This window comes from Paroedura picta, chromosome 5 (genome assembly GCF_049243985.1).
Source record: "Paroedura picta isolate Pp20150507F chromosome 5, Ppicta_v3.0, whole genome shotgun sequence".
NCBI classification, from domain to species: Eukaryota; Metazoa; Chordata; class Lepidosauria; order Squamata; family Gekkonidae; genus Paroedura; species Paroedura picta.
The window spans coordinates 123,857,845-123,875,639 of NC_135373.1; the positions used below are offsets into that span (position 1 = coordinate 123,857,845).

The window sequence follows — 17,795 nt, forward strand, 5'->3', positions numbered from 1 at the left end:
CCTCCAGATGTCCATGGACTACAATTCCCAGGAGCCCCTGCCAGCGTTCGCTGGCAGGGGCTCCTGGGAAATGTAGTCCATGGACATCTGGAGGGCCGCAGTTTGACTACCCCTGTTCTAGGGGATCCGCTGAAGGGAACTCAGGGACCACAGTCTGGCCTCAACCATACACCTGGCGGAAGAGCTCCATCTTGCAGGCCGTGCAGAAAGCTGGTAACTCAGGCAGGGCCCTTAGCTCTTCCGGGAGCTCATTCCACCAGGCAGGGGCCAGAGCTGATAAGGCCCTGGCTATGATTGAGGCCAGGTGGATGTCCAGGCGGTCTGGGATGACCAGAAGGTTCATACCCGCGGAGCAGAGTGCCCTGTGGGGGGCATAGGTAGGCGGTCCCGCAGATACGCAGGGCCCAAGCAGTATATAGCCTTTGCTTGGTTGTGTGGGAGGGAGGTATGTATAACCCCTCCTCTCCCAGGCCACCCTTGATGACTAGACTCAGGAAGTTGCACCCTAAGCGTACTGAATTGGAAGTGACCTCTAGGGAGTTCAGTGAGACGGTCCAGATAACGTGGGAAGAAGTCTCCAGGCAAGAAGATCAAGGAGGAGGTGGTGCCCCTGCCTGAGACCCTCGAGAGCTGCTTCCAGTCTGAGTAGGAAATACTGATCTTGATGATTCAATGTTCCAGTCTAGAACAAAGCAGCTGCGCACAAGAGTTGCACTCAAGAGAGGGGCTGTGGCTCAATCGTAGAGCATCTGCTTGGCATGCAGAAGGTCCCCGGTTCAATCCCCGGCATCTCCAGTTGACAGGAGCAGGTGGTAGGTGATAAGAGAGACTTCTGCCCAAGACCCTGGAGAGCTGCTGCCAATCTGAGTAGACGGTACTGACCTTGAAGGACCAAAGGACTGATTCAGTATAAGGCAGCATAGGATGCATCCTTTATCTGCACACTGGATTTAACATGAGGACAAAATTTAGTTACCGGAGAGGAAGGAGAACAGCCTTTTCCAACCTTTTGACTGTTGAGTAACCCCTGGAACATTTCGTAGGCTTCGAGGTAAATCTGAAGTGATGTCAGCTGGACATGCCTTCCCTGCCATACCCCCCCCCCAGAAGTGACCAGTTAACCCCCCCTCCCACCCACCCAGAGTAAAAAGAAGGAAAGAAAAGAAACAACCTCCCCCACCGAACCAATGCCAAGAGGACTCAGCCAACTTGGACCAACATGCCAGGCTCCAGCGGTGGGAGGAAGCTACGCCCCAATCCCCTCCCACCCCCAAATTCCAAACCAACCCGCTCTGCTGATCCTGAGGCCACGGTAGCCCCCCCCCCTCCAGCTCAGAGTAAAAATCCCCCAATAACCTCCCCAACCAACCCCAAGAGGACTTGCTGTGCTGGACTCAAGCCGCTAACAGGTTGGCCATGGGAGAGGAGCCTCAACCAGCAAGGTTTGCATGGCCAGGGACCTCCCTTCCCACCCCCCACCAGGACCATCATTGGTCATTTTGGGAGGGGGGGGGTGCGTCAACCTGCCCCAATAAGGTGAAAACTACCCTGGGTCATATTAAAAATCTTTTAAAAATATATATTGAACACAATTAAATCCCTGCCAAATAGACATCAGCCCCCCCGGGGGGGGTAGCTCTGGGGTAACTGGGGGGTTATGTGTAGCCCTGGTTAGGAAATGCTGGAGGGGGAGATACTGCCTTGGATAGGCCAAGGATCTGATTCATGCATGCGTTCGCTGTATTGCAGAAACATGACTAATAATTTGGAAGGCTTCGGAACACAGATATAATTTCCCCCTCTGAATGCAAAAGGGCAGGTTTAGGAGAAGCGTTTTTGGGAAAGAGCAAAAAAAATGGTTTCTAGAAGTGCAGAAAACTTAGCAATGGGCCACTATCCCTTCATGGCCAAGCACTGCTGACGCCTCGCTTTGGAAAGCAGCTCACAAATAACCTCATGAGGTCATCCTCAGCCATTGTCGCTGGCAGAGAGGAGGGGGACAAAGTGACTTTTGGGAAGGACAGAAGTGGGTTGTTGGACCCTAATGCTCAGCGCCAAATCGTAAGGAAGGAACAGTCTGTTTACGACTTGAATGTTACTTGTCTGCGTTACGTTCTTGCTTTCTTCCCTATGTTCTTAGGCGCCAACTGTGGTTGTCAGCCTGCCATCCCAGCACTTAGGAAGGCCTTTCTGGTAACACCCAGAACTCGGGACCTGTTTCATAGCGTCTCTAGCTCTGTAGAATGGGCTCCCTGAAGAACCTTCTGTTTGGAGATCTTCAGGAGGCTGTAAGAAGCCTGCCTATTTGCCAGGGCGTTTGAATGGGTTTGAATATCAGAAGAGCCCTGCTGGATCAGACCAGGGGTCCATCTAGTCCAGCATCCTAAGAACATCAGAAGAGTCTTGCTGGGTCAGACCCAGGGGTCCATCTAGTCCAGCATCCTAAGGACATCAGAAGAGCCCTGCTGGATGAGACCAGTGGTCCATGTAGTCCAGTATCCTGTCTCATACAGTACCCAACCAGTTCTTGTAGATGGCCAATACTAGGGCACAGAGGCCAAGGCCTTCCTAAGAACATCAGAAGAGCCCTGCTGGATCAGACCAGGGGTCCATCTAGGCCAGCATCCTAAGAACATCAGAAAAGCCCTGCTGGATCAGACCAGTGGTCCCTCTAGTCCAGCATCCTAAGAACATCAGAAGAGCCCTGCTGGATCAGACCAGGGGTCCATCTAGTCCAGCATCCTAAGAACATCAGAAGAGCCCTGCTAGATCAGACCAGGGGTCCATCTAGTCCAGCATCCTAAGAACATCAGTAGAGCCCTGCTGGATGAGACCAGTGGTCCATCTAGTCCAGCATCCTAAGAACATCAGAAGAGTCCTGCTGGATCAGACCAGGGGTCCATCTAGTCCAGCATCCTAAGAACATCAGAAGAGCCCTGCTGGATGAGACCAGTGGTCCATCTAGTCCAGCATCCTGTCTCACACAGTTCCCAAGCAGTTCTTGTAGATGGCCAATACTAGGGCATAGAGGCCAAGGCCTTCCTAAGAACATCAGAAGAGCCCTGCTGGGTCAGACCAGGGGTCCATCTAGTCCAGCATCCTGTCTCACACAGTGGCCAACCACTTCCTCTGGATGGGCAGCAACAAGGCACAGAGGCTGAAAACTTCAGAAAAATAAGGTCTGCTGGGTCAGACAAGTAGTCCATCTAATCCAGAATCCAGTGGCCAAGCAGTTCCTCTGGAGGGTCAACAACAGGGCACAGAGGCTGAGGCCTTCTCCAATTATTCAGAGGATTTGTTCCCCTCAGTCCCCATGGCTACTAGCCATTGATATCCTTGCAAATCAGGGTGTGTTTGATCTTATATTGACAAAAATAGAAGGGCATGTGGCAGATGGTTTGCGATCATAAAAATTTAGATGCATTACTGCCTTGAGGAGGGATGCACATTTTAAATATTTTAGCAACAGAGCATCTCACCTTAATTCTGATAAGTACTTGGAAGCTGATCTATAAAATATCCCATGAAAAGACCAGGGGTGGTTTTGAGTGCCTTGCAACAATCCCAAGACTTGAAAGTCCATTTAGGATTGTGTCTTGTAAGATGTGGCCTGTATTTTCACTTCGGAAACTTCTGGAACTTTTGGGGATGAGTAGGAACCTTCCTTCAGCAGGTGATGCTCCTTTCCTGGACTAACATACTCCTTGGCAATGTCCCAGTCAATCCAGAATGTACTCCTCGAGCAAACATGGAACGTACTAGAGAGACAGGACGTTCTTGACCCTACCTGTTGTAGAGGGGCTGCTGTGGGAAACTGCACCTTTTGAAGATTCTCCCAATTGCCCTCTTCATGCTCTTCATTCATTATCAGATTTTTGCTCAGTCTTGTATTCTCTTGTGTTAGCCTGTGTTGTCTCTTGGTCCCTCCCATGGTGTAATGTTTTCCATTAGAACCCTCTCCTGAGTTTTCTTCTGTGAAGTCATAAAACGTGGTTACTTTGGCTTTCTCAATCAGGCTTCTGTGAAACGCCCTTGGGAAGGTTTCCCAAATGGGGGGGGGGGCTAACTATTTTTTAAATATATATATTTAAATTTGTTAAATATTTATCAGGTAATATGATGGGTTTAAACTACTAGTGCAAAGATATAGGCTAGATATCAGGAAAAAAATTTAGTAGTTCAGCAGTGGAATAGGCAGCCTAAGGAGGTGGTGAGCTCCCCCTCACTGGCCGTCTTCAAGCAAAGGTTGGATGCACACTTTTCTTGGATGCTTTAGGATGCTTAGGGCTGATCCTGCGTTGAGCAGGGGGTTGGACTAGATTCTATGATCCTATGTGGGCATGTCAATCTGCCCTTTCACTCCCAGAATGGCCAATGAGGGGCCTGGAGGGGGTGGGAAGGGGAGGGGCCCCGGGTGGGCGTGTCCACAGCTCTGCTTGCCAACCATATTCTGCCTGATTGCGCCCTTTCTGGGGGTTTTCGAAGTCCGAAGAATCTTTCAGGGGGTTCTCAGTGTTTAAAAAGTGGAGAACGTCTTAAGGCAGGGGTCCCCACACATTTTGATCCTGTGAGAACCTTTGGGATGCAGACCAAGCTTGTTCAGCACAACCACAAAACGGCTGCCGCAGAAAGCGCTCACACACCCAGAGAAAGGCCAAGTGCAAGGGAGAAGAAGGGCAGTTTTTAAAAAAATAACCTATGAAAGATAATAAAAGCAATGCTCTGCTTCCAAGTCACTTTTAAAATCTGCTCAGTCAATGAAAAGTCACGTGTGGGAAGAATCTGACCAGCCCCGCCCACTTGATGGGCGACGTCATCGGATGCCACGCCCCCTAGCGGTACTACATTTGGGACCCCTGGCCTACGAGATCACTACGTCCGCGCTGTCTATACTGAACATGAGCAAGTAGGCCAGCTGGAGAGGGAAAAGACCGGTCTGCCTCTAGACGGGCTCATCTGCCCCTGCTGTTCTTAATTTACTATTATTTTACTAATAACTTACTTTTATTAACTAAATCTGTCTACTGTTCTTTCTCCGATCAGCTCACAATGATGTATGTAAACAGAGAAAAGCAGAACCTTTCCAAGGCAATTGGTACAATACATTTCATATATTGATAATTTTTAAAAGACCAACCTTAAAAAATTATCACTATATAAAAATATATTAATATAAAAATATCAATATAAAAAAATTATCAATATATAAAATTTATTGTACCAATTGCCTTGGAAAGGTTCTGCTTTTCTCTATGTTTTGAACCTTTCTTCCTTTTTTCGTATTGTAATTTCACAACGATGAATGTGGCAGTTCTTCGACTTTATTCCTACAACAGTCTTGTGAGGTAGGGTAGGCAGAATTCCTGTCGGCAAGCTCTATGCCCGAGTGGAGTCTAGAGTCTGACCCTTCCATATCCTAGTCCACGGGTGGCCAAACTGTGGCTCTCCTGATGTCCATGGACTACAATTACCATGAGCCCCTGCCAGTTGGCAGGGGCTCATGGTAATTGTGGTCCATGGACATCTGGAGAGCCCTGGCCTACTCTGACATTACAACTACTTTACTGTTTTGGCTGTTTGTAAATTATAAACCATGACCTTCTAATTTGCCATCTGTTTAAACGCTGGGCGTAGGTAGCAATGACTGCAGAAGCTTTCGAATAGAGTTTTCGAAATCTCTCACTCTTCCCCCCCCCTTCCTGCTGGAATGGAGGCCTTGAGATTGGCAGCCTTCTTCCTCCCTCTCCTTGCTTGGGGACTCTCCTTGGCAGCTATCCTCACCTTTCAGCCGGCTGTTTCCTTGTTTTCGGTTTGGGGCTGGTCTGATGGAGAGAAGACCTGAGAGGCTGCAGGAGGAAAGGTGACTTACGGAGACCCTCGTAGGGCTGTCAAGGCAAGAGACTCACAGAAACGGTTTGCTGTTACCTGACTCCACATTGCAATTGCTTTCCTTGGCAGATTTCTATCCAAGCACTAGCCAGGGTCAGCCCTGCTTACTTCCAAAATACGCTCTGCGGATACCACCTTGCTGGTCATTCCCAGCCCCAGGGATGAGCGCCTGGCTTTGACCAGGGCCAGGGTCTTTTCGGTCCTGGCCCCGACCTGGTGGAATGAGCTCCCGGAGGAGCTGCAGGCCCTGCGGGAACTTTCAACATTAGGCAGGGCTTGCAAAATGGCACTCTTCCGCCAGGTTTATGGTTGGGGCCGGCATGGCAAGAAGATCTGGTTGCCCCCCCAGTGATGTTAAGCCTCTGTCGTCTGTACTCCCTCTTCTCACACCTCTCTGCAGATGTTATTTTGGTTAGGAGGTTGAATACCGCCATGTATCTTTTTGGGATATTGATTTTGTCATATGGTTTCATATCCTAGAGCAGGGGTAGTCAACCTGTGGTCCTCCAGATGTCCATGGACTACAATTCCCATGAGCCCCTGCCAGTGAATGCTGGCAGGGGCTCATGGGGATTGTAGTCCATGGACATCTGGAGGACCACAGGTTGACTACCCCTGCTCTAATGCGTATCTGCTTTTGCAGAGGAAACCAGCGAACGCTGGCAGGGGCTCATGGGAATTGTAGTCCATGAACATCTGGAGGACCACAGGTTGACTACCCCTGCTCCAATGCGTATCTGCTTTTGCAGAGGAAACCAGCGAACGCTGGCAGGGGCTCATGGGAATTGTAGTCCATGAACATCTGGAGGACCACAGGTTGACTACCCCTGTCCTAGAGTGTTGCAGTTTTTATGGGGTTTTTACTATGGACAAATTGTACCCCTCCATGAGCCAGTTCTGGGAGTGGCGGGTAATAAGTCAAAATAATAAATAAATAAATAAGATCTGATGAGATCGGACCCGCCTGTGATAGCCAAATGGCCAAATCAAGGTTCTTTTGCCCAGCCCCAATGAATCACATGGCAAGAAAAACATTTTTATATTATTACTGCAGAAGCAATAGAGACACAGGGGAGTTCCCAAATCTGTGTGGAGAACAAAACAATTACATGCAGTTAAATAACTTCCCATCGGAGGCAGGGAAAGGCGATGCCCTTACGGGTCAAGCCAATAACCTGGGGTCTCCACCCCCCTTGGACATCCCACGGGACCACCCTGCAGCCACCAACCCAGCCCCCTGAAAAGCCCTGACTGTTCCTGAAAATCTGCTTTCATTCTCTCCCCCTCCCACCCCTCTGTTTACATAAACGGTAGCGACACGCTCTTCTTCCATTTCTCTACCCTTGAGGAGGACTCTCTCAGCTGTAAAATAAATTTTGGTCTTGTGAGAGAGCTTACCAAAAACTACATTCCAGAGAGGAACGGGCCTGGTAAGAGCCAAAGACTTGAACCAGGACAGGATGTAGAATTATAGGCAATCTCTTAGGGCAGTGGTCCCCAACCTTTCTGAGGCTGGGGACCGGCAGGGCATCGGGCCGCGCCCGCTCGGACCACGCCCGCACATTGGGCCACGCCTGCGCGAATGCACGGTCCGGCCCTGATTCCCTCTCCCCGCCCTCCCGCAGTAAGAAGCTTCCCGGGCCACAAGCTTGCGGCCTGGGAAGTTTTTTACTGCGGGGGCGGGGCGGGGAGAGGGAGCCGCGGCCCGGCGCCATGGCCTTCGCGGCCTGGCACCGGGCCGCGGCCCGCAGGTTGGGGACCACTGTCTTAAGGGTAGTCAACCTGTGATCCTCCAAATGTTCGTGGACTACAATTCCCAAGAGCCCCTGCCAGCAGGACCACAGGTTGACTACCCCTGAGCTAGATGATCAGTCAGAAGGTTGCAATCATTTTCTTTACCACCAGCCCATCCCCTGGGGCATCCAGGTCAATACAGGTGATGAACAGAGGTGGTTTGTGCTCCCCTACCTCTGCCTAGCAGCGCTTGACTTTGCTTGGTGGTCTCCCCTCCAAGCACTAACTTGGGTCGACCCTGCTTAGCTTCCGAGATCTGGTGAGCTTGGCTGGCCTGAAATTGGGCTCAGGGTACCAGCGCTAATAGACTTTTGAAATATCCCTTCTCTTAAAAAAACGAACCCCTTCTCGTATCTATGATTAGTTTCGGAAGAGGAGCCAAGTTATAATGGCCCAGGCTGCCTCTCAGCAATCTGATCTGTTGGCCCGGTGCCAACTCTCCTTGTGATTTCAATTTTGGTCGATGACGATGGAGGTTTCGGCTTGGCAGCGAGTGAGAGGAGAGGAATAGGAAGCATTTCGTCTCCGTGGGCCGCGTTACGAAGCCCCGAGAACCAGACGTCTACTCGTGCATTATGAATCGCTTATGACACCGACGTGATTTACGTCTTTTGGAGAAAGGAAGGACGTTTCCCCAACGTGCTTTCTTTAAGCCAGCTTCGAGAACGGTTTGAAATGATGTCCAACTGCAATGGAAGGATGATTTAAAATGAGGAACCCTCGGAGGCTGGAATTGTTTCTAGGTTTTGTGTAAGAAGAAGAAGAAGAGTTGGTCCTTATATGCTGCTTTTCTCTACCCGAAGGAGGCTCAAAGTGGCTTCCAATCGCCTTCCCTTTCTTCTGCCCACAATAGATACCTTGTGATGGCAGGGAGAGAGCCCTGAGATTACTGAAGAAGAAGAAGAGTTGGTTCTTATATGCTGCTTTTCTCTACCCGAAGGAGGCTCAAAGCTTCCATTCGCCTTCCCTTCCTTCTGCCCACAACAGACACCCTGTGAGGGAGGGGAGGCTGAGGGAGCCCTGATATTACTGAAGCAGAAGAAGAGTTGGTTCTAATATGCTGCTTTTCTCTCCCAGAAGGAGTCTCAAAGTAGCTTACAGTCACCTTCCTTTCCCCGCAACAGACTTCCTGTGGGTAGGTAGGACAGAAAGCTTTAAGAGAACTGCTCTGCAAGACCAAGCTTAAGAGCACTGTGACTAGCTCATGGTCACCCACTTGGCTGCATGTGGAAAAGGAGGCGGGAATCAAATCTAGTTATTCCGATTAGAATGAGGAAAAACTTGCTGGAGGAAACTGGGTCCTACCTGTCGAAGCCGTGCCATTATCTCTGAAGCTTGAAAAACTAAACTAAAGTTGCGCGTTTTCTTCTCTTGTGTGTTTTTCAGAAATATTTTAGTGGACAAGCCCAACGATCAATCTTCGCGGTGGTCTTCCGAAAGCAACTATCCTCCTCAGGTAACTTCTCCTCTACTGTTGCACGCTTGTTTTGATGGGATTGGGGTTAAATTACATAATTTTTGTTTTTTAGTTGTGACTAGCACCTAATGAAACCCATATAATAATGGATAATATTGTGGGGTATCAGGATTTTGACCTCAAGACTGTGCAGTAGAATAGTCTTTTTCAGGAATGTGACGTTATGGGAACCACCTTCTAATAGAATAGAATGGTCTGTTTTAAGTGAACTGGACAGCTGTGTTTATCTACCGTATTCTATTTTCTATTGTTAACTTTTAAGATGTTTTAATCCCTGGTTTTAATGGATATTTTTGTATCATCTTATGCTGGTCTATGACCATAATAAAACATACTGAAGGTACTGAAGGCACCTTCTAAAGCTGCTGTTTTGTTCATCTCATAAGAACATCAGAGAAGCCATGTTGGATCAGGCCAATGGCCCATCCAGTCCAACACTCTGTGTCACCCAGTGGCCAGAACCCAGGTGCCCTCAGGAAGTCCACCAGCAGGACCATAAGAACATCAGAGAACCATGTTGGATCAGGCCAGTGGCCCATCCAGTCTAACACTCCATGTCACCCAGTGGCCAAAACCCAGCTGCCATCAGGAGGTCCACCAGCAGGACCATAATAACATCAGAGTAGGCATGTTGGATCAGCCAGTAGCCCATCCAGTCCAATAGAATGGCCAAATCCCAGGTGCACACAGGAGGTCCATCATGAGGGCAAGAACTCCAGACACTGTCCTACTGTTGTCCCCCAAGCACCAAGAATACACAGCATCACTACCCCATACTGAGTGTCCATTTATGGCTTGTGGCTAAGAGCCACTGATGGACCTCTGCTCAGTTGATCTGTGTGGTCTGGAAATCAGACATAATCCCAGAAGAACTCCAGGCCACCTAGCAATTGGGAGCCCTAATTGGGATCCTCCGGTGGAGACCCACCTGCTGGGTTGTGGGCCCCTATAGAAGTTGCCGTTTTGTTTGGAAAGACCTGCTATTGCTGCGCATGCATAGGGAGTGATTGTGCGACACCTCCTTGCCTCTGTTTACAAGCAGCCTCAGAGGACCGCCGGGTTGGAGAGGCGGAGGCTGCCCAGCCGTGGAGTCGATTCCTGCACAGCTTTAACTCTTGGCTTCTTCCTCAGCACGGTTGTACCTCTTGGTGCTCCGTTTGCCAATCCTGTGGCTGCTGCAATTGGTCTGATGTGTTAGACTTGACACCCAGCGAGGTCATAATCTCCCCTTGTCCTTGTAATGTGACTGTGATGTCACGTGCTTGTAACCTGGGAGAGGCTCATGCTGCTGACTAGGGTGTTAGTCATGCATCCCAGGTCTTCAAGAGGCTGCTATTCCGGTAAACGCATTGGGCACTTGTTGTTGAATCTCATTCATCAGATGGTTGTGTGTGTGTGTGTGGGGGGATGCTGGTTAGGGCTGTGTCATACACACTGAGTAAAGTCCTGTCATTCCTCTTTCAGTGTGCTTTGCCATGTAGTTTACTGTGTGAAAGGGGGGAAAATCCACATTCATCTATCACTAAAGTGTTTGAACATGTGTGAAAGCACTCCTCAGAAGGGTTTCTTGCGGTAAGAGGATTCTGAGGTTCAGAACTTATGCAGTTTGTAAGTGGCTGGGCAGAAGGGATTGTTTCTCTGCCTGGCTCTTGTGGCCTCTTCTTGCAGGCCCAGGGAAATGCCAACTGCCATTTTGGGATTGGGAGGCATATTTCCTCCAGGCCAGGCTGGCCAGGAATTCTGTTTTTTTGGGGAGGGGCATCATCTGGGCATGGAATTGGGGTCACTATGGGAGGACAGGTGAATTTACTGCGTTCTGCAGGGGGTTGGACTAGATGACCCTGGAGGTCCCTTCCAGCTCTGTGATTCTAGGCAGATTGTGCTGATTCTGTGAATTTGGCAGATGGTGAGTGGGTGGGCAGAAGGGATTATGTCTGAGCTTGGCTCTTGTGGCCCTTTCTTGCATGGCCAGGGAAATGTCGACTGTCGCTCTGGGGTCGGGAGGCAAATTTCCTCCAGGCCAGAATAGCCAGGGATATGTTCTTATGGTATGGCCTGAAAGAAGATAGGGAAGACCTTGTTGATTCTGCTGAGGAAGGAGCAGGGGACAGGCTATAGGGCTCACAGCAGATTGAGTGAAAGAGCATCTCAGCATTGGCTAAAAATGGGGAGCAGGTAAAGCACATCCAGTTATAAAAGCTATTCCTCATCCCCATATGACCTTGTTGTTGTTGTTAGGGGTGAAGTCATATCCGACCCATCGCGACCCTATGGACAATGATCCTCCAGGCCTTCCTGTCCTCTACCATTCCCCGGAGTCCATTTAAGTTTGCACCGACTGCTTCAGTGACTCCATCCAGCCACCTCATTCTCTGTCGTCCCCTTCTTCTTTTGCCCTTATAGATAGTTAAATAAGTGGGATTTTTTTCAACTCTTTGCCAGGATCATCATCTGGCCATTTTGGAGGAGGGGCACAAGTTGACATGGCCATATATCAGGGGCAGTCAAACTGCGGCCCTCCAGATGCCCATGGACTACAATTCCCATGAGCCCCTGCCAGCATTTGCTGGCAGGGGCTCATGGGAATTGTAGTCCATGGACATCTGGAGGGCCGCAGTTTGACTACCCCTGCCATATATGGTCACCGCCCTGAGCCATATGGAAGGGCGGTATAGAAATCAATCAAATAAATAAATACCCAATAAATGTTTAACACACGTAAGAATATATTAAAAATTAATTAACTTCCACCCATTCGGGAAACCCTCCTGAGGCTGAGAAGAAACCCCAGGGTTTCACAAAACCCTGCTTGCGAAAGCTTGCCCTGTGAGATCACCATAAATTGTCTGCGACTGAATGGTGAAACAACAGCAAGATCCTTTTCGGTGGCTGTACTCTGGTTCGTAATCTAGTCTAGTCCCTTAAGCCGTGTTGAGTGTTAGTCTCCAGCCAAGAGGCCTGTTGCTCCGTTTTACTCATTTTTCCGTTGGCCCACCACGTAGACAAGTCCCCGCACACAGGCAGCCTTGGCTCGTGTGCATGCTTGGCACCGATTTCCGTGTCTTCGGGTTGTAAAAATTATTTTTGACGTCCGTGTTGCTGATGTGGTTTCCAGCGAGGCAGAAGTCAAGAAACGTCGCATTCCATTTTTATTGCGGCGGTCTCTATCAATCAATTCCCAGTAGAAAACGTTAGCAAAGATCTGGAGGAGAACATGACGTGTACGCTTAACAGCTCAATGAGCGAACCGTTCCTGGAAAGACGGATATGCGTGTCCCTCAGGAGCTGGCCCCCGGTCTTCAGCAGATGCATTCTCCTTTAGACATTTAAGTCTTGCTGCATGGGAACATGCGTCCCACAGTTCATTTTTCCTGGATCAAAAATGGATCAGCGTGGCGGTTTCAGTATGGAAATTAAACGTTGAATTTATCTAGTTCTCTCAGCAATGGGAAGCTTCAACCGAGTATGGAAAAGCAAGGACGTTAGACTGATTGCCAAGCGTAGATTAGTTCAATCTGTCAAATTTCCAATAGTTGGATGATGAAGAAATCGGACAGGAGGAGAGTTGATTGGTTTGAACCAGGGGTAGTCAAACTGCGGCCCTCCAGATGTCCATGGACTACAATTCCCAGGAGCCCCTGCCAGCATTCGCTGGACATCTGGAGGGCCGCAGTTTGACTACCCCTGGTTTGAACTCTGGTGCTGGAGAAGGCTTCTATGTATTCCCCAGCAAAAATCGTAAACAAGGGAATACTAGAATGCATAAAGTCTGATCCATCTCAGGAAGGCAATGTCATAAGACTCTCTCTCACTTACTTGTGATCCTACCTGGTGGAATGAGCTCCCAGAAGAGCTAAGGGCCCTGCGGGATCTACCAGCTTTCCGCAGGGCCTGTAAGACGGAGCTCTTCCGCCAGGCATATGGTTGAGGCCAGGGCAGCTCTCCCACTAATCCATCAGAGGATCCCCTCCAATATTGAGATCTCTAACATCGAGATCATTGTTAGATCTATTGTATTGGTGCCACCCTCTTCTGAATATTATACTCCCCACCAGGCTGAACTTGGGGGGAACTCAGGTAACTAAGATCAGAATTGTGACCACCGCCACTATATGTTATATGTAACTTTTGTTGATGTTAATTGGGGTTTTTATGGGGATTTTATGGTGTTTTAACTATTTATGTTGTAAACCGCCCTGAGACCTATTGGAGAAGGGCAGTCTAAAAATTAAATAATAATAATAATAAAAAAATACTCAGTGGAGAGAGCCATTATGCTAGGATTGGTCAGTCGTAAAGGGAAGCCAGGCCGACCAAGTACACGGTGGTTAGATACGATCAAAATGGACATTGGCCAGAACGTCACACAAATTAATGAAGTGGTGCAAGATCGTGTATATACATGATCTCACCATGTTTGTTCCATTATGTTACTGTTCTCCTGTTATGACTCTTTCACTACTGTTCAATTTATCATGTTACCTGTTAATATGGCTCAGTAATAACAGCAGGATAACAACAACGGTAACAGTAACACTTGGTGATAATGATTTTTTCCTTCATTAAAACATGAACAGCAATATTAACAGTTAATTGGATTCAGAGATTGGTCAGGGGGTTGCTCTTCTGTTTGCTCCAGGGGCACACCTGTGTGTGGGGAGAGGTCCTGGGGGCCCAGAACCCCCAGATGTTGTTGCTTCTGTTGAACCTCAACCAAATGCCTGGTGGCATATTCAATCTGTTATATAATCCCTCTTTTTCTTTTTTCTTCATATTACTATCTGGCTTGGTACAATGAAAATATTATCATTAAAAACAAAATCTCCAAAGAAGGAGGTTTGTTTCAAGGTGCTGGTTTGCCTTGGATGCTTCGGCATTGTTGCTGATGGGATAAAAAGAATGCAAGGACGGGAGACCCTCATCCTGTTCTTCCCTCCTCTCTCCCCCCCCCCTTCTCCTAGTATCTGATCTTGAAACTTGAAAGACCTGCCATTGTCCAGAGTATCACGTTTGGAAAATACGAGAAGACCCACGTCTGCAATTTGAAGAAGTTTAAAGTGTTCGGTGGGATGAATGAAGAAAATATGACCGATCTGTTATCTAGGTAAGAAGGGCATGTCGTGTATCTGAGAGCATTCATGTCCTTTCTGTTGCATGACTATTAGACGTTGGGCACTGAGGCAGCCATCACTGTTGGCTTCTGCCATTTCCTTGGTGCTATTACCAAGAATGTCACCACCGGATCGAGCCTTTGTTAATATGCCCTGGTCCATAATGATGGTTCTCTGGGAGTGAGGCTGGCTGTATTCTTTTCCACCTCAAACGGAAGGAACTTCCTTTTGGGGTCGAATGGGAGAAGCTTCTGATTCAACTAGGGCAGGCTTTCTCAACCAGGGTTTCGTGAAACTCTGGGGTTTTCTGATGGCCCTGGAAGGGTTTAGCGAATGAGTTAATTAATCTCTATCTGTAACATATATAAAACACATTTGAGGTTGTGGGAGGAGTTTTTGACAGACTTACCACCTACTTGATTGGCTGTCTGTCCAACGAATGGCCAATCAGATAGGCTGTCCCGCCCTAGTCGTATACCCTGACAGAATGCTGAAGGTTCCGAAGCCCCTTATTGATGGAATCTCCCCCCTGAGGACCAATTGCTGCTCTTGCTAGGATTCCGCACCCCCCCTCCCTTCAGGCCTGTTATGAAGGAAGCTTCTAACAGCCCCTGACTGAGGGGAGGGAACTTCCGAGAGCAACACAGGGGTGTCTGTGGGCATGGGTGTGCTTTCCTTTTGAGAGGAGATAAGTTTTCCCCTTCTGCCTCGCAGTGGGCTGACAGGGAGGCCACAGAAAAGCCCGTTCTTGGTTAAAATGCTGCTGTGGCCAGCCTTACTGCTGGAGGCAAGATGCAGCCAAGCCATGCATGTCTCTTCACCTCTCTCTGAGCATTTGAGGCCTACCGCGCAAGGCGATGAAACTGCCACAGGGGTTCTTTTGCCTCCAGTTTCATCTGCACAGCAACCCTGTACATTAAGCCTCGAGTGTAATTCCAGGAGATCTGCAGGCCTCACCTGGAGGTTGGCTACCCCAGGTTGGAGATATTCCTTGAGGTTTGGAGGTGGGTCCTCAAAATGTTATAACGTCTCAAGAGTTCATCCCTCAAAGCAAAATGGCCAGTGATGGGCCTGGAGGGGTGGGAAGGGGAGGGGCCTCAGGTGGGCGTGTCCCCAGCTCTCTCTCTCAACCACATTCTGCACGACTGCACCACTTCTGGGGTTCCTCGAAGCCTGAGGAATGCTTCCGGGGTTCCTTAGTGGTAAAAACGTTGAGGAAGGCAGAAGTAGGGCGCTGTCCCAGTTCTGGAGAAGGAACTGTGCTCCATCAGTACCCCGGACAGCTCACTTCTTTTCAGGCCGTTTAATAAGACCAATAACCATAAATGTTCCTGTTGGTCTCAAGCCCCCCTGTGAACATCCCTTTCCTGACCTCTGTCAAATCTGGCCATGTGCAGCTCTGCCCCTTTGCTATTTAACAGTCAGATTACTCTCTCTCAGGGCCGTTCCCTCTGCTCGCTTCCTATCTCCGCTTTGCTTTTATATGGTTTATGTTTTGAAATTTTGTACATTGCCTTTCCGCTAGACAAAGATCCAGAAGGGAACAGACAGGAGGGATTAAAACAAAAAAGGGAATTAAAACCCCAGTGGCAACTGGGCAAAATGTGCAAGCCACCAATTGGAAACTTACAGCAGCCACCAGGCAGTGGGAGGCAAACATAGCAGTCTTTCTGCTACCACAGAAACTCAATTTACCTTTAAAATCGAAGAAGCTAGATTTGTCTCCTTGGGGGGCAGCCTCTCTCAACTTCTTAACCCCTGAGAAACCCCTGAAACATGCTTCAGGCCCTGAGAAACCCCAGAGGTATTTATTTATTAGATTTTTATACCACCCCTCCATACGGCTCAGGGCGGTTTACATGCAACGTTGCGGGGGGGACACATGGAACGACCTAACATTATAACATAGTCAAAAATAACATCTACAATAATCCCAACAGTGGTTCTGAATCTTAATCAACAACAATATAACAGGAATGGTAACGTAGAATAGGCCCCCAGAGAGGTCAGACTGGTTCAGGGCACGGATGTCTGAAGGGGGAATCTATGGATGTTGTTGGGTTTGGTCTGTCTCAGGCAAATGCCTGGTGGAGGAGCTCCCTTTTGCAGGCCCTGCAAAATTATGGGAGTCCAAGCAGGGTCCTGATCTCTTCAGGGAGCTCGTTCCACCAGGTGGGGCCAGGATAGAAAAAGCTCTGGCCCTTGTTGAGGACCGGCGTGCTTGTTTGGGGCCAGGGATCACCAGCCAATTGGCGGTGGCAGAGCGTAAGGCTCTTTTGGGGGTATAGGTACACTGGGCCCAGGCTGCGTATGGCCTTGGAAGGTAAGAACCAAAACCTTAAGCCTGTTTTTAACCGGTATTGGAAGCTGCCTTGGACCACCAGGAAAGGCAGGACACCAAACATTTGAATACAGAAATAAAATTGGTCACCACCTGGCATATGTCAGACAATGGGAGCGCACGCCTTAGGAGCGTAGAAGACCCGAGGCGACAGATTCCTAGGGCACTAAGCAGTCCAGGAGATGTCCTGGGTTAGAATAAGGGAGATGAACGAAAGCCTCTGTAGGGTAGACACTGTTTTAAGTTAGTACTAATGTTTATTGAAGTTAAAAATTCAAAACTTATAGCATAGCCTCAATAAAATCAGTGTAGGCTACATACGAAGGCCTCCCCTGACCTGCAGCATCTTTTGGGTGGAGTTTGGTTCCTACATGATGCTACCAAACAGAGAGAAACAGACCTATCCACTGGCAATATGATAAATAAAGAAAAATGTCCTATTTTGACACGTGTCAATACAGACTGGTATCCCCATACCTATGTGGGCCAGTATTATACTATTAATATATATAAGGACTTGTCACTGATGAAAGAACTGAAAACGGAGATTACCTGGATTCCATTTTGACAGAAGTCCTAAAGAATAAAGAAACAAGGAAAACCACAAAAATAGGACATTTTTCTTCATTTATCATATTGCCAGGTCTGTTTCTCTCTGTTTGGTTTAATTATTAGACCGTCCTTCTTATACTCCTACATGATGCTTACTGGACACTGAGAGTGTTCACCTTGACCCGGGCCTGCTTTTGAACCATTAGAGGCCTCAGATAGTTTTCCCTGGCCTTCCGGTCCACAGACTTGCATCCATTTAACTGTATATAACATTTCTTGTATTTTTTGTATTTTATGTATGCTGTTTTGATTTGATGCCAGACCATTGATAAAAGCGTCAACACACTGATTTTTATTGAGGCCATGTGATTGAGCCTATGCATTAGCTCTGAAGTCCTCGATAAGTAATATCTTGTTCCCTCCCCCCCCGACAGTGGCTTAAAGAACGATTATAACAAAGAAACCTTCACCTTGAAGCATAAAATTGATGAGCAGATGTTCCCCTGCCGTTTTATTAAGATAGGTAAGTATATTTCTCCCCCTCTCCCGGTGCTTGTGTTACCATTTCTGTGTTGCCTTTATTGGTGCCAGGAGACGACCTTGTTCTTTTATCTGCTGCTTCAGCCTGCTT

At 48.4% G+C, this 17,795-nt stretch overlaps 1 protein-coding gene across 1 annotated transcript in view; it reads left to right on the top strand.

The window, feature by feature from the left end:
• Window positions 1-17,795, top strand: part of MKLN1 (muskelin 1) — a 118,991-nt gene that overhangs the window by 13,473 nt on the left and 87,723 nt on the right. Inside the window, exons 2-4 of the mRNA XM_077340349.1 lie at window positions 9,070-9,139; window positions 14,122-14,264; window positions 17,599-17,687. Of these exons, the coding sequence (XP_077196464.1) occupies window positions 9,070-9,139; window positions 14,122-14,264; window positions 17,599-17,687 (302 nt within the window). The remainder of the gene's footprint in view (window positions 1-9,069; window positions 9,140-14,121; window positions 14,265-17,598; window positions 17,688-17,795) is intronic.